The sequence below is a fragment of the Colius striatus genome, chromosome 6 (assembly GCF_028858725.1).
Source record: "Colius striatus isolate bColStr4 chromosome 6, bColStr4.1.hap1, whole genome shotgun sequence".
Taxonomy (NCBI): Eukaryota; Metazoa; Chordata; class Aves; order Coliiformes; family Coliidae; genus Colius; species Colius striatus.
The window spans coordinates 32,490,167-32,503,397 of NC_084764.1; the positions used below are offsets into that span (position 1 = coordinate 32,490,167).

General features: G+C 38.8%; 1 protein-coding gene across 1 annotated transcript in view; it reads left to right on the forward strand.

Moving 5' to 3' along the window:
* TOGARAM1 (TOG array regulator of axonemal microtubules 1) overlaps positions 1-13,231 on the forward strand; it is a 44,953-nt gene that overhangs the window by 22,548 nt on the left and 9,174 nt on the right. Inside the window, exons 8-15 of the mRNA XM_061998832.1 lie at positions 1,548-1,706; positions 4,587-4,685; positions 5,114-5,280; positions 7,170-7,338; positions 7,929-8,063; positions 8,787-8,940; positions 9,582-9,687; positions 10,093-10,328. Coding sequence (XP_061854816.1) covers positions 1,548-1,706; positions 4,587-4,685; positions 5,114-5,280; positions 7,170-7,338; positions 7,929-8,063; positions 8,787-8,940; positions 9,582-9,687; positions 10,093-10,328 — 1,225 coding nt within the window. The remainder of the gene's footprint in view (positions 1-1,547; positions 1,707-4,586; positions 4,686-5,113; positions 5,281-7,169; positions 7,339-7,928; positions 8,064-8,786; positions 8,941-9,581; positions 9,688-10,092; positions 10,329-13,231) is intronic.

Below are 13,231 nucleotides of genomic sequence, written 5' to 3' on the forward strand. Positions count from 1 at the left end.
AAAAAGCTCTGAATTTTTACACTGGAACTTGGAGAACTTGTGAAAATCAGTTTGATATTTAGCTAGTCTCAGCAGATTAAAGGTTTTCTTTTTGTGCTGTTTGACAAACTATAAAACAGGTGGTTAAAACAATAACTATTGTTATTTAGTTTTCTCTGTAACTATTGATTTATGTTTCATACAACCACAGTATACCCTTATTTATCTTTAGTTTTACTATAACTATTGATTTATGTTTCATGTAATGACAATATACAAGAATTTATCTGTAGTTTTCCTGTAACTATTGATTTATGTCTTCCTTGGTTTTCCTATAACTACTGATTTATATTTTACAGTATACACTCATTTAGCAGTACCCCTTCCTTCATTCCTTCAATAGAATGGCAACTCTCAGACATTCCTGACTTCACAAATTCTTAGTGTAATGTGTAAGTTTGTGCAGCTTTTCATAGTTGACACCTTGAAAATCTTTCTGCCTGCTGCCAGACCTGTAGCTCATCTTTCCCTGGGGTTTTGACAGTTTCAGAGGCCAGAAGGTGCTGTTGTAGCAGATACAGCAATTAATGGATCAGTCTTCATGTGAGAGGTCTTAATGTTGATTTATGAAACACTCTTAACAACTAGACTTCACTGATACAGTGCAAAAGCTCATGGTCAAGAATGTCTTGGATCTTCAGGGGATGTGGCCATACAGTAATTTTTCAGGGCATCTTATGCCAGCCCGGATCAGAGCTCCATCCACGGTGTTCCCTGCTGAAAGAGCCTCGCCATCTCAGATATTCCACAGCAAAATATTCCCTTCAGTTTTCATCCCTGAGCAGAACTAAAGGCCTGATCTGATCCAAGTTCTCAGCTGAAGAAGAGAACACAAGAAACCTTTCTAAGGATTTCAGTATGGCTCTTTATGGCTCTTCATGTCACATGGACTTTGGTTGGGTTGACTGTGATGGTTACACATCTATGAAAAGACTTCAGGGGTTTTTTGGTATTTTAGTTTTAGGGGTATTTGGAAAAGCAGAAATCATACTTTACAAGATTCTTTAAGTAATTAGTGTTGGAGTTTTTTAGCGAAAACTAAAATGTAGGCACGAAAATACTCATTTTCTATTTCCTACAGTTTCTATCATCTATAACTGTAACAGAAAAAATGTGGTTTATGACTCCTAGGGTATGTGAATGGAAGTGTATTTTAAATGGGTTTTAACTATTTCACTTGAATGACTTATGACTTAAATTGACTTTTAGTGCTGAATTGCATAGTATTTGATGTTCTTATATGAAAGACTTTAAACTGAAAAATGACTTTTCAAGCTTTGAGTTAGTTTTTCAGCCTGAGTTTATCTGTAGATGAAAGCCTTCACATGTGAAAAATGAACAGAGCCTGACCATCAGGCTCATTTCTGCAGGCAAAAGTACTCATACTGTATGAATAAAGCCCGTCTGAGGATCTCTGGAAATTAACTATTTGACAATCTTGTTGTACACAGGAAAAAGTATTTATATTTTTTAACAAATATGTGATTTTTTTCCTGTTTCATGGCTAGCATTGGATGACAAAGATAATTCCAACATTAGCATAGTTGGCCAAGGTTTAAACTGTGGCAACAGTTGTGCAGATAATGAGGATAAGAAGCAAGAAGTGTCATGTACTGTTGTTGAAAGTCAAAATGTGGAACACCAGAGGGATTTTAAGCATTCAAAAGGTTTGTGAGTTTGTTATGTTGCTCTTCATCTAAGCTCTCATTTGTGTCAAAACCCAAGGTTATTTATAGCCTTTGTAAAACGGGTTTTACAGAAAATGCATTTCAAGGTGTTTTGCGTGATTTCCTCTTTTCTAGTCTTTACACTTGTTCTACCAAGTTGGATTTTTTTTTCCAACATTAACTGAAATTGGACTGGTTATTGAATTAAAATTATAAATCAATTAGTACATGGCATGAAAAGAGGGCCAAATTGTTATATATCAATCTGAATAGAATCTTAGAATGGTAGGTGTTGGAAGAGACCTTTAGAGATCATCCAGTCCAACCCGCCTGCAGAAGCAGGGTCACCTAGATCAGGTCACATAGGAATATGTCCAGGCAGGTCTTGAAGACCTCCAAGGAAGGAGACGCCACAATCCCCCTGGGCAGCCTGTGCCAGGGCTCCCTCACCTGAACAGTGAAATAGTTTTTTCTTATGTTTAAGTGGAACTTTTTGTGTTCCAGCTTCATCCCATTACCCCTTGTCCTCTTACTATCTACTATAGAAAAGAGGGATGTCCCAACCTCCTGACACCCACCCTTTAGATATTTATAAATGTTAATAAGATCACCCCTCAATCTCCTCTTCTCCAGACTAAACAGCCCCAGTTCCTGCATCCTTTTCTCATATGAAAGATGTTCCAGTCCCCTGATCATCTTGGTGGCTCTGAGCTTGACTCTCTCCAGCAGTTCCCTGTCCCTCTGGAGCTGAGGAGCCCAGAACTGGACACAGGACTCCAGATGAGGCCTCACCAGGGCCGAGTAGAGAGGGAGAAGAACCTCCCTTGACCTGCTGGCCACACTCTTCTTGATGCATCCCAGGATGCCATTGGCCTTCTCGGCCACAAGGACACATTGCTCGTTCATATTTAGCTTATCAATCAGGACTCACAGGTCTCTCTCTGCAGAGCTGCTCTTCAGCAGTTCGACCCCCAGCCTCTACTGGTGCAGGGAGTAAATCAACAGCTTTAAAAGTTCAGGTTTAAATTACTCTGGTATTCAATGGAAAAAATAAGGAACTTCAGCCATTACACTCTACATTTCAGTTTGTGTCATTTTAATGCATCCCAGCAGCTACTGTTCCCTGTGTCAGAGTTTTTGTGTGTACACTATGGATGTATTTTGCAACTATAAGCATGTTAGCATGGGGCAGCAACTTCTTTTTTTGAGAAGTTAAAAAGCTTGAAGTGCAATGTAGAAGTCAGTTTAAGAAGCAAATGGATTCAGTGTCTCTTGTTGAGATCTCTCTCAGAGTGGCTAAAATAGGTATCAAGTAATCATGTTTTAGTCATAAGTAGAAAATTAAAGAGAAATCAAAGAATTAAGAAGATCTTTGTCCAAATAAGGTTCTTAGTTTTCTCTTTCTCTTGTTTCAACATTCATCATGGACAGTTTCATTCATCATGGACAGTTTTGTCTATTCTCAAGGTTTTAAAGAAATGATGGAGTGCTGTTTTGTGTGGAACATTTAAAGCCCACTGGTGGCAGTAAAGTTTACAGTTGGATTTGTGAATCCCCCTTTTTAATTTGTTAACACCTCCGTATCCTAGGATGCCTGTGAAATGGGAGTTTCTGAGTTTATCAGGCTAGAAGCTATAGGTCTTGATCTAAGGGGAGGTTTTAAAGAGGATCCAGTATTTGATGCCCATTCAGCTATGATCTAAGAGATAAATGCTCATGAAGCCTCAAGATTATAATCAATCAAACAAATCCCAAAAGACCAATTTTGACGGTTCTCAAATGTTAAAAACTGGAACATTTGGAAGCCAGTGAATAGGTTTGTGAGAGGACAAAATAACACTTTGAAGAGAAACCTTTTTGCATACTCTTTCTTCTCATGCAGCATAAAGAAGAGAGCTCCAAAATTAAAAATGTGATCATGTAGTTTGCAAAGTAAAGGGACACCTGTCATACTCTTAACTGTGATTATTTTTGACAAGCGAAAGACTGAGATGAGGGCCAAAATTATAGCAGAGTTGTTGAGAATCCCAAGTGTTGAGATGTTGCAGTGTGCCTGGTAGAAGGGCATCCATTCACAGCATCACAGTCTTAAGGGTTGGAAGAGACTTTGAAAGATCATCTAGTCCAACCCCTCTGCCAGAGTAGAACCACTTAGTGTAGGTCACCCAGGAACTTGTCCGGCTGGGTTTTGAATGTCTCCAGAGAAGGAGACTGAACAACCCATCTGGGCAGCCTGTGCCAGTGCTCCATCACCCTCACAGAGTGTTTTGCAAAGGGAATGGATCACTAGTCCACTGACTTAATTTCTGCACTTTCTAGCAAGTTATCAGGCTTTGCTAAATCATCATCTCTGCTTATAAACTTCAGATTATTCCAGTTAAATTGCAAAAGTGAATAGTGCCCTTTTCACAGAAACTCTGTCATTTTTATTTCCAACTAGTGTAGCCAATATAGAGGTAAATTCGATATGTCATCCACCTTGGGGAAGAATTTGAGGAACTGCTAATTGACATGGGAAATGGCATTGAGTGCTGCCTAGGGGGAAAAAAAAGGAAATTCTGGTTTGACACAGTTGTGCTGAATTATGTAACAAAGTTCTATAGTTGCACTGAATTAGAAGCTTTTGGGATTTTTTTTTCAGATAAATCAGTTGAGTTTTAAATTTTCTTGCAAACATTGATTTTCTTTATGATCTTTTGGCAGAAGTTTTGTTTGCTGTATGCAAACACTATTTAGTAAATGTTAACTTCAGTAACTTGAAAATAAACTGATTCATAAAAGTGATAAATTCAGATGTTAGTGTACGGTGACTTTTTAGAAGACCAAAACATGTATCAAAGCATAAACCACATGATTTACATTGTGTTACTTTTTTTTAAGGTGTTGCAGAGTCAATGTCTAGTTTTCCCCAGATGAACAATCTAGATTTCCTTTCACCCAACATCCTGTCTGAAGATGCAGCTGCAATTATTGGTAAAGGTATTACAAACCAAAAATTACCTGCTATGTCTCATCATGTTATTAAAATAAGGGAAAACATAGCTTTGTAGAGTGGGGGAAAAGATTCTGTTCAGCATTTCAGACTGTGAACAGTCTCCAGTTTAAATGAGAATGAAAAGAATTATGTGTGACGCTTTTGCAGTTACTGGATATGCTGTTCCAACAACAAAGAGTGGCAGCAGAATGGGTCGATCAGCTCTTGGCTGTGGCCCAGTGTGCACAGGTGGATGGGCATCCATCCTCCTGGTAGAGTGAAATAAGAGTACTGGTGGGTAGAAACTGGCACCAAGAGTAACATAGCAATGTTTTTATCTCCTTGAATTACTTTTGGTTTTCTTTAGTTTTTACCAAGTTCTCCTGAATGAAATGGTTACTTTGGTGGGGGCATAACATGCTATGCCTTTCAGGTGTTTTTGGAAGCCCTCCCTCTGCACCATCATACATGCAGTCCATAGCATGTATAGCGAATGGAGACCAAGCTGGCCGTGAGGAGAATGAGCCATCATCAGGGATTTGTGACAGAAGCATTCAGCAGAACAGTGCTTCTCCTTTCCACATGGAAAATGAGAGAGAGGTAACAATTTCAGAACTTCTGTACTGTCTCCTCACCTCCTGTTTTTCCATGTATGAATACAGCTCGATACAGATTTGCAGTCTATGTGTTACTATAAGCAAGAGTTAGATTACGATAGCCTGTAGCAATCAAGCTGTGTATCCATGCATTGTCTTCTTGGTTCCACCTGGATATTCTGTAAGAGCAAATTTCTGTGTTGGAACTTTCTCACCTAACTCTGAAGATTCTGCGAGAAGAACTGCATGAGGGAATGGAGCTGGAAATGTCCTCTTCGCTGACTCCCATACCACACTGAAGTGTGGAAGGAGGAATTGGCTGAGTTTGAATCTGTCTTTTTTTTTTTAGTGGAAGTATTAATCCAGCTCCAGTCATAAGTGTTTTAAAAAACACTGTCTGAGTATCTGTCCTATAAAATGTGTTCATAAGGAGTGATGCTGCTTTGTTACATACTGGTTACATCTGTGGTAACTTGGAGCAAGATTTATCTGAATGAAGTGTGATACGAATGTGAAAAAAAATTCAAATCACAAGTCTTTGTGAAAGCATTTGAAATAACCTGAGAGTTGGGCAGAGAGGAACCTCATGAGGTTCAACAAGGACAAGTGCAGAGTCCTGCATCTGGGAAGGAACAACCCCATGCACCAGTACAGGCTGGGGGTCGAACTGCTGAAGAGCAGCTCTGCAGAGAGAGACCTGGGAGTCCTGATTGATAATAATCTAAATATGAACCAGCAATGTGCCCTCGTGGCCAAGAAGGCCAATGGGATTCTGGGATACATACCTCGTCTGGAGTCCTGTGTCCAGCTCTGAGCTACTCAGCTGAAGAGGGACAGGAAACTGCTGGAGTGAGGCCAGCACAGGGTTACTAAGATGATCAGGGGACTGGAGCATCTTCCTTATGAGGAAAGATTGCGGGAATTTAGTCTGGAAAAGAGGAGACTCAGGGGGATCTCATTAATATTTACAAATATCTAAATGGTGGGTGTCAGGAGGTTGGGGCATCCCTTTTTTCTATTGTATCCAGTGACAGGACAAGGGGTAACGGACAAAAGCTGGAGCACAAAAAGTTCAATTTAAACATAAGAAAAAACTATTTTACTGTTGAGATGACGGAGCCCTGGCCCAGGCTGTCCAGGGAGGGTATGGAGGCTCCTTCTCAGGAGGTTTTCAAAACTTGCCTGTACATGTTCTTGTGTGACCTGATCTAGGTGGGCTCCTGCTTTGACAGAGGAGTTGAACTAGATGATCTCTAAAGATCCCTTCTGACCCCTACCATTCTGTGATTCTGTGAACATTTTAAGATTACTAAAACTTTAAGTTAATGATAAACAGTGTCTTAATTTTCTGATTTCCACTGAAGATATGAGTACTTGGAGGGATTAAATTCAAAGGAGGAAATGGAGAAATGTATTAAATGTCACTAAGTTTTCATGAGAAACTGTTAGTGCCTTAAATATAGAAGAGGGCAGAGTCAGATCACACTGTTGAAAAAAATTTTTATGAGTTAGCCCAGCCTGTCTATTTCTTAGTTAAAATTCTAGGAAACAACACAATGCTGCCAAGGAATAGAAGACCTTTTCTTGAGGACCTTAGTTCTGTAACTACTCAGATATTCTAGAGGAAGTGGTTATTTCCCTTAAATGTTTAAACATGGAGTGTTGCTTCTTTTTCCCAGTAGAACTACTTACCACAAAGAAAGCACACATTCATCTCTGTTCAGGATTGGATTTAATATTTTTGTGAATAATTTCCTTTTGCTCTGTAGAATAATGGTGAAAATAGTAATTTTCAATGCAGGCCTTAGACAGTATGGAGAACTGGGTAATTAGTTATTGGGCAACTTGTGCATTATATTATATTGTAAAGGGTATATTGATTTTTTTTTTTAGACAAAAATTACCATGTCAAAATCTGCCCAGGATAAGATGAGACGGAAGAGACAAGAGGAAAAAGAACAAAGCCATAAAGAACATCAGGAAGTCAAAGACCTCGAAGGAAAGCAAGAAAACCCTTGGGAAAGTCTTAAACTGAACGAACCAGAGAAAATGACAACAGAAAGTGAGGACTAGTGTTTGTCTTAACTGAATAATACTCTGCTAAATGCTGCTGAAATAGAAATTAGAGTTCTGTGATTCTCCTGGTAAACAGGAGATCCTGGGTTCCTATCCAAATGGTGCCTACAATTCTGTGATTCTAAAATGCAACTATGCTAAAGGCTTAATTGCAGGCTTATTATCTACCTCAAAAACTTGGTTTTATCCTTTAAAATGGAAACTTTATCCAGACACACTTAGAGGTAGGACTGGATGAGTTCCTGTGTGACCTACTCTAGGTGGCCTGCTCTGGCAGGGGTTTGGAGTAGATGATCTCTCGAGGTCCCTTCCAACCCTTAAAATTCTGTGATTCTGTAATTACTAAAACTCTTGACTGTTCAGTGTCACATGAGGTGTTACTAGAGTTAATTTTTCATTGCACTTTAGTCATTTGTTGTCACTCTTCTAGTGCAAATGATGGAGAGTGAAGTGTTTACAGGAAACATTTGAAAGATTGTAGTTCAGAAAAAATCAAAAGATAAATAAGGACTGGATTTTTTTTTTTTTCCTTTTCTCTGATTTGTTGTTGTTTGGATATTTCTTTCTATTTTCTAGAGTTAAATCTCTGTGGGGATATATTAACATCATCAAGAAAGTTATCCTTGTCACTGGAAAACATGGCCTTGACTCCTTCATTCAAAAGCACATCCAGTTTCAAGAAGACAAAATGTTCAGCCTTGCTAGACTGTGGTAAGCTGTCACAGTAAAGATTGTTCAGATATTTGAATATGTGGAGTGAGAAAGTTCTAAAATACAGTCAGGTTGAATATGTTTCTTTTGTACAATGGACAGTCCTGATTAGTCTTCCTCCGGAAGATTAGTGCTTTGGGGGGAGTAGTGACAGGGATTTGAATTTATCGTTGGTCCCTTGAAAAATGTTTCAATATAATTTGTTGTAGAAGTTTGATATACAAGAGAACCTTTCATTTGCTCAGCAACTTAAATGATGAATGTATTAATTGTAAATTGACTCTTTTCTGTCTCTAACTAAAATATTTCTAATTACATTTTGTCACTGAGGTGCCTTTAAAAAATGCAGTAGAAATCTTATCTACGTAGAAGCTTATACTGATGATGATCAAAGGTCTTTAGAATTACTCAAGTGGCTCTTTCACTTTTCCTGTGTTGTGCCTTACCACAGGGTGTTTTGGCACACTGCACAATCTGTTTTTACATTCAACACCCCTCTATGTTTGTATCTGCAACTTTTTTATGTGTCTGTTTACAAAACAATTAATTCCCATGAACGACACGCTGAATGACTGAGGATGTAACTGGGAAAGCGATCTGTTTGAAAACCTGGTCCCTTAGCAACAGCAGGCTATATACCTCGGACTTTTCTATTTCCTTGCTTTGAGTGGATTAGTTTCTTCAGGTGATGCTATTTATTTCTTATGCTTCACAACTTTGCAGATGAAATGTCTCTCGGGGCACGAGGACGCTATAAAGAGCGGACCCCATCAGTCACACATAGCCCTGAAGTAATGGACCCATCAGAACTGCAGCCTTTCTCAAAACCAGAAATGGCACTGACAGAAGCCTTGACACTTCTAGCTGATGATGACTGGTGAGAGTAAATATCTACCTACAGCCTGGATGTAATGTAGAATGTGTTTCTTTTGATAACTTACTTAAATCCAGCAAAATTGACATAACATCCAAAATAGTGAGAAGAATTGCTCGTGATGTTTGAGGATCAAAGAGAAAAGCTTTTATGGGTCCAAACCTAGATTAAGCTTTAACTGTTGTAAAGTGAGGCTTAACACCTAAGCTTTCAGAGACTTGTAGAGATGCCTGAGTTTAAGCACTGCTCTGGAGAAGGCCTTCACCAATACCTTCTTGTCCCTTTCTGTGGAATAAAACTTCACAGTGCTCTGAGTGGCAAAATGGGGGTGCAGTGCTTCTGTCTTTTCAACTTGGGTAAGGAAAGTAATCTTTGAATTGTCACTAGTGCAAGCTGTGGACAGAACTTCAGGAAAGAACTGAGAGACTGGTATGCTAAAATAGTCCCACTGCCACATTAAAAGACTCACTTTGAAAGCGTTTCCTACATTATTACTATACTCCTACATTCCTAAATTACCTGCCATTATTTTGTTTTACAATCTAATTTGTTTGCTGTTTGCTTAGAATTCTGTGGTTTAATATTTTTAATGAAAATTTGCAAATCTTTTGAATTTTTCTATGTATGTGTTTATTTTTACATAGGGAGAAGAAAATCGAAGGTCTGAACTTTGTTAGGTGTTTGTCTGCCTATCATGCAACTATTCTGACTGCAAAGCTGCATGAAACAAGTTTGGCTGTGGCTCAAGAGGTTAAATTTTACTATCAGAATATTTCACTGGCTCTGTGTGTGTGTATATGTATTTTATAGTTCTCAGATACACTGAAGTGAAATGGTATATTTATCTGTGGTTAGTTTTCCTCTGTTGGACAGCTTCAAAAGGTTGAGTTTGTCCTTCAGCAAAGCAGCTCATACTTCAGATATCAACAGTTGATCAGATTTGCCAAAAGACTGAAAAAATATAGATTGTAACTTTATAACTTCTGTCATGTATGTATTTTAATTCTCACACATTGTGAATCAAGTTAGAAATGTTTTTCTCAGCTGCTTTTAATGTTACTTAAAAATTACAAAGGGAAACATTAAGCTTTACTGATTTTAAAGTATATTTTATAAACATCATTCATTCTTTGTTTGGGTTTTTCCTGTGTGCAGGTCAAGAATTTACGCTCAGGTGTTTCTCGAGCTGCTGTGGTCTGTTTAGGGGATTTGTTCACCTACCTGAAAAAGAGCATGGATCAAGAACTAGATAATACAGTAAAAGTCCTTTTGCACAAAGCTGGTGAATCCAACACATTTATAAGGGAAGAGGTAGACAAAGCACTGAAGGCTATGGTTAATAATGTGACTCCAGCACATGCACTTTGTTCTCTTATAAATGGAGGGCAAAGGTAATTCCTATAAAGACCTTATAAAGAAATAACTTGTCAATAGATTAACTGTATCAAATATAGTATTTTTAAAGGATATCAAAATACAATAGGTAGAAACTTGAAAACAAAGTAAGTCAGCTCTGCACAACCTCTACCCAGGGGAACATTTCTTGGCATAAAAGTAAAATGTCACCCCTCTGTTTCTTTCTGTACATTACATAAGAAGTTGTCTGTTGGTTTTGGAACTTGGTATGTTTTGTGGTCATTTTGCAACACTTCGGTAATTTTTTTTTGGTGTTGGTATAGTATTCTTAGGAAACTTGGCTTTGCCTAGTAAACCTTATATAGCGCTCTTGTTTTTAATTTGCTCTGCAATCAGATGCTTGTCTTTTTCAGTTTTCAGCACTACTTTTAATCTTGATTAATTTCCTCTTCTTCTCCAGACTCAGATGGTTAATAACCTCTTGGTCTTCATTTTAATTTCCTGTACAATGGTGGTGGCCTTTATTTTCTTGAGTATCTCAAACACAACAGGCCTCCATTTCTGGTTACATGGTTTGACTCTGGCCTCTTGCTCACCTCAGTCTGTGGTGGAAGTTACATTCACTTCCTTTGCTTTCCCTGCTAAGTATGTTGCACTTTTTCTTTTATAGCCTCATTCACTGAAACAGCAATACTTAATTGAGCCATTAGGCATTCCAATATGTTAGATAGATGGACCTACTTGTAATTAATCTCTTATCTGTCATCACTTAGATGACATTTAATAGGTGACATTTCTTGTAGCCCATTCTTTCCATTAAATATTTCACATGTACATTATAAATCCTTAGAATTTCTGCACAGTTGTAGATCATGAGAGCTAGTCTTGATTCAAAATGTTTACTTTCTTAGGTAGCTGTATGTTGTGAACTGTATTGCTGTCTTCTGAAAGCCAATGAGAACCATACTGCAATTGCCTGAACTTTATACCGAAAAACAAATATCAGCCATGGGATTTACATTATTTATGAATCGTGCCTGCATGTAGTTGTTTTTGTGAGAGCAGCAGACAGTAGTGCACGTGGCTTTAATTGGGAAGCCATGTAAAATGGTCTGTTCAGGTGCTCCCATATTTCTTCAGAAAACCTTGGCCAGGCAATACCCATGATCATAAATGGCCACATTTGGTCTCCCCATTTTCAGGGGCAGATTCAAACACACTGACATGAGTTTTCTAGGCCTATAAAGATTTGTTTGTGAACTGGGATACTTTTTCAGATATCTAAGGCATCCAAATTATCTGAGCTGTGAGTCTGAATATGGCATTTGCAGCAGGGATTAATTTCTTCACAGCTGAGAGTCAAAGCTCCATCTAAACCACAGAGTACAGTGTGTTTTTACTGCATAATACATCAGTGGATGGCTTATAGGTCTGTGAGCAACAGCTTTTCGGTTCTTGGCTTTGGGAAACTTTGGCCATGCAGCACGCACAGAGGTGTCCTCTCTAGGGGCTGTAACAATAGATATTAAAATCGTCTTTCAAAGTGGACAGAAAGGTGGGAGAAAAAACACAAGTGTCTTTGGTACAAAGTGGAAAGGTTCTGTTTGACACAACTGGGTAATCACACAAAGGATATATTTTTTAAATTTGGCTTACACATTGAGTTGTTTACATTCAGGACAACTTAGATATTCAGGTTAGCAGTTATGGTTTTGGCTGCAATTCTTAAGACCTTTTAAAATTTACCTATGTTCCACTTAACATGTTGCACGCCAACATGTAATCATCAGTATTAATGCTGCAGCCCTGAGTGGATAGATTACTGATTCTTCAGTAGCTACAAAGTGGATTTGACTTTACCAACAAGAATAATGTAAAACATTTTTTTTTTCTTTTGTGAGATGTTGCTCTCAACCTACTGACTGTTGTTACCTCTATGAATAAATGCTTGGTCCAAGAGCAGGATTCTAGGACTAGATCTCAAAGTGATTGTATTTCAGAAATTCTAAAGCCATGTTTCTTATCTACATTAATTGTGTTTAGTTCCAAGGTCTTAGTGCATAAAAGAATCACAGAATCCCAGAATGGTGGGGGTGGGAAGGATCCTCCAGAGCTCATCTAGCCCAGACCCCTGCTAAAGCAGGTTCCCCTTGATCTGAGGGCACAGGAACATAACCAGGCAGGTTTGGAAACCTCCTGAGAAGGAGCCTCCACACCCTCCCTGGGCAGCCTGGGCCAGGGCTCCCTCACCTCAAGACCAAAGATGTTTCTCCTACTGTTCAGTTGGACATTTTGTCTTCCAGCTTGTGTCCTTTACTATTTTGCACGAGCAACAGGCATTTGTGAGGAGAGGCATGGTGCTTCTGTGGAGTGAGGTCTTTATGTCTCTCAGTTCTTGTTTTCCCATCAGTACACATGGCAGGAGTTAGTCTCCTACTGTTCCCCTTTTCCGGAAATGTGTGGCTGCTGTACAAGCACAACTGCAAACACAAGCCAAAGCTGCTCTTGAAGTGAGTGTCTGAGTGTCAGCTGGGAGGATGGCCCCATCCTTCGCAGGGAGCTCAGCTTTGTGCAGTTTGAAGAGACCCATTTTAGTTGTCCTTGTGCTGACTGGAGCTACGCTGTTCAGTATAATCTGGTGGTAGCTGTACTTTTAGTGAGAGCGTGATAATCTCTGAAAACACAGACAGCTCAGATCTTGGTGAAATGGGAATGTAGTTATTCAAGAAGAACACAGGATGTTAATGTCAGACTGCAAAGCTGGGGAGCCACTGATGCAGTTTACCAAGTCAATTCTTTTCCTAAGCTCTCTCCTTTGAACCCGCTTTTCCCTATGAACACTGAGTCATACAAATATCTCATTTCCTGTGCAGTGAAACTATCCTCAAAGTAGGAGTTTTAATACAAAGATAATGTTGGAAAAGTTTGAATTTACAGA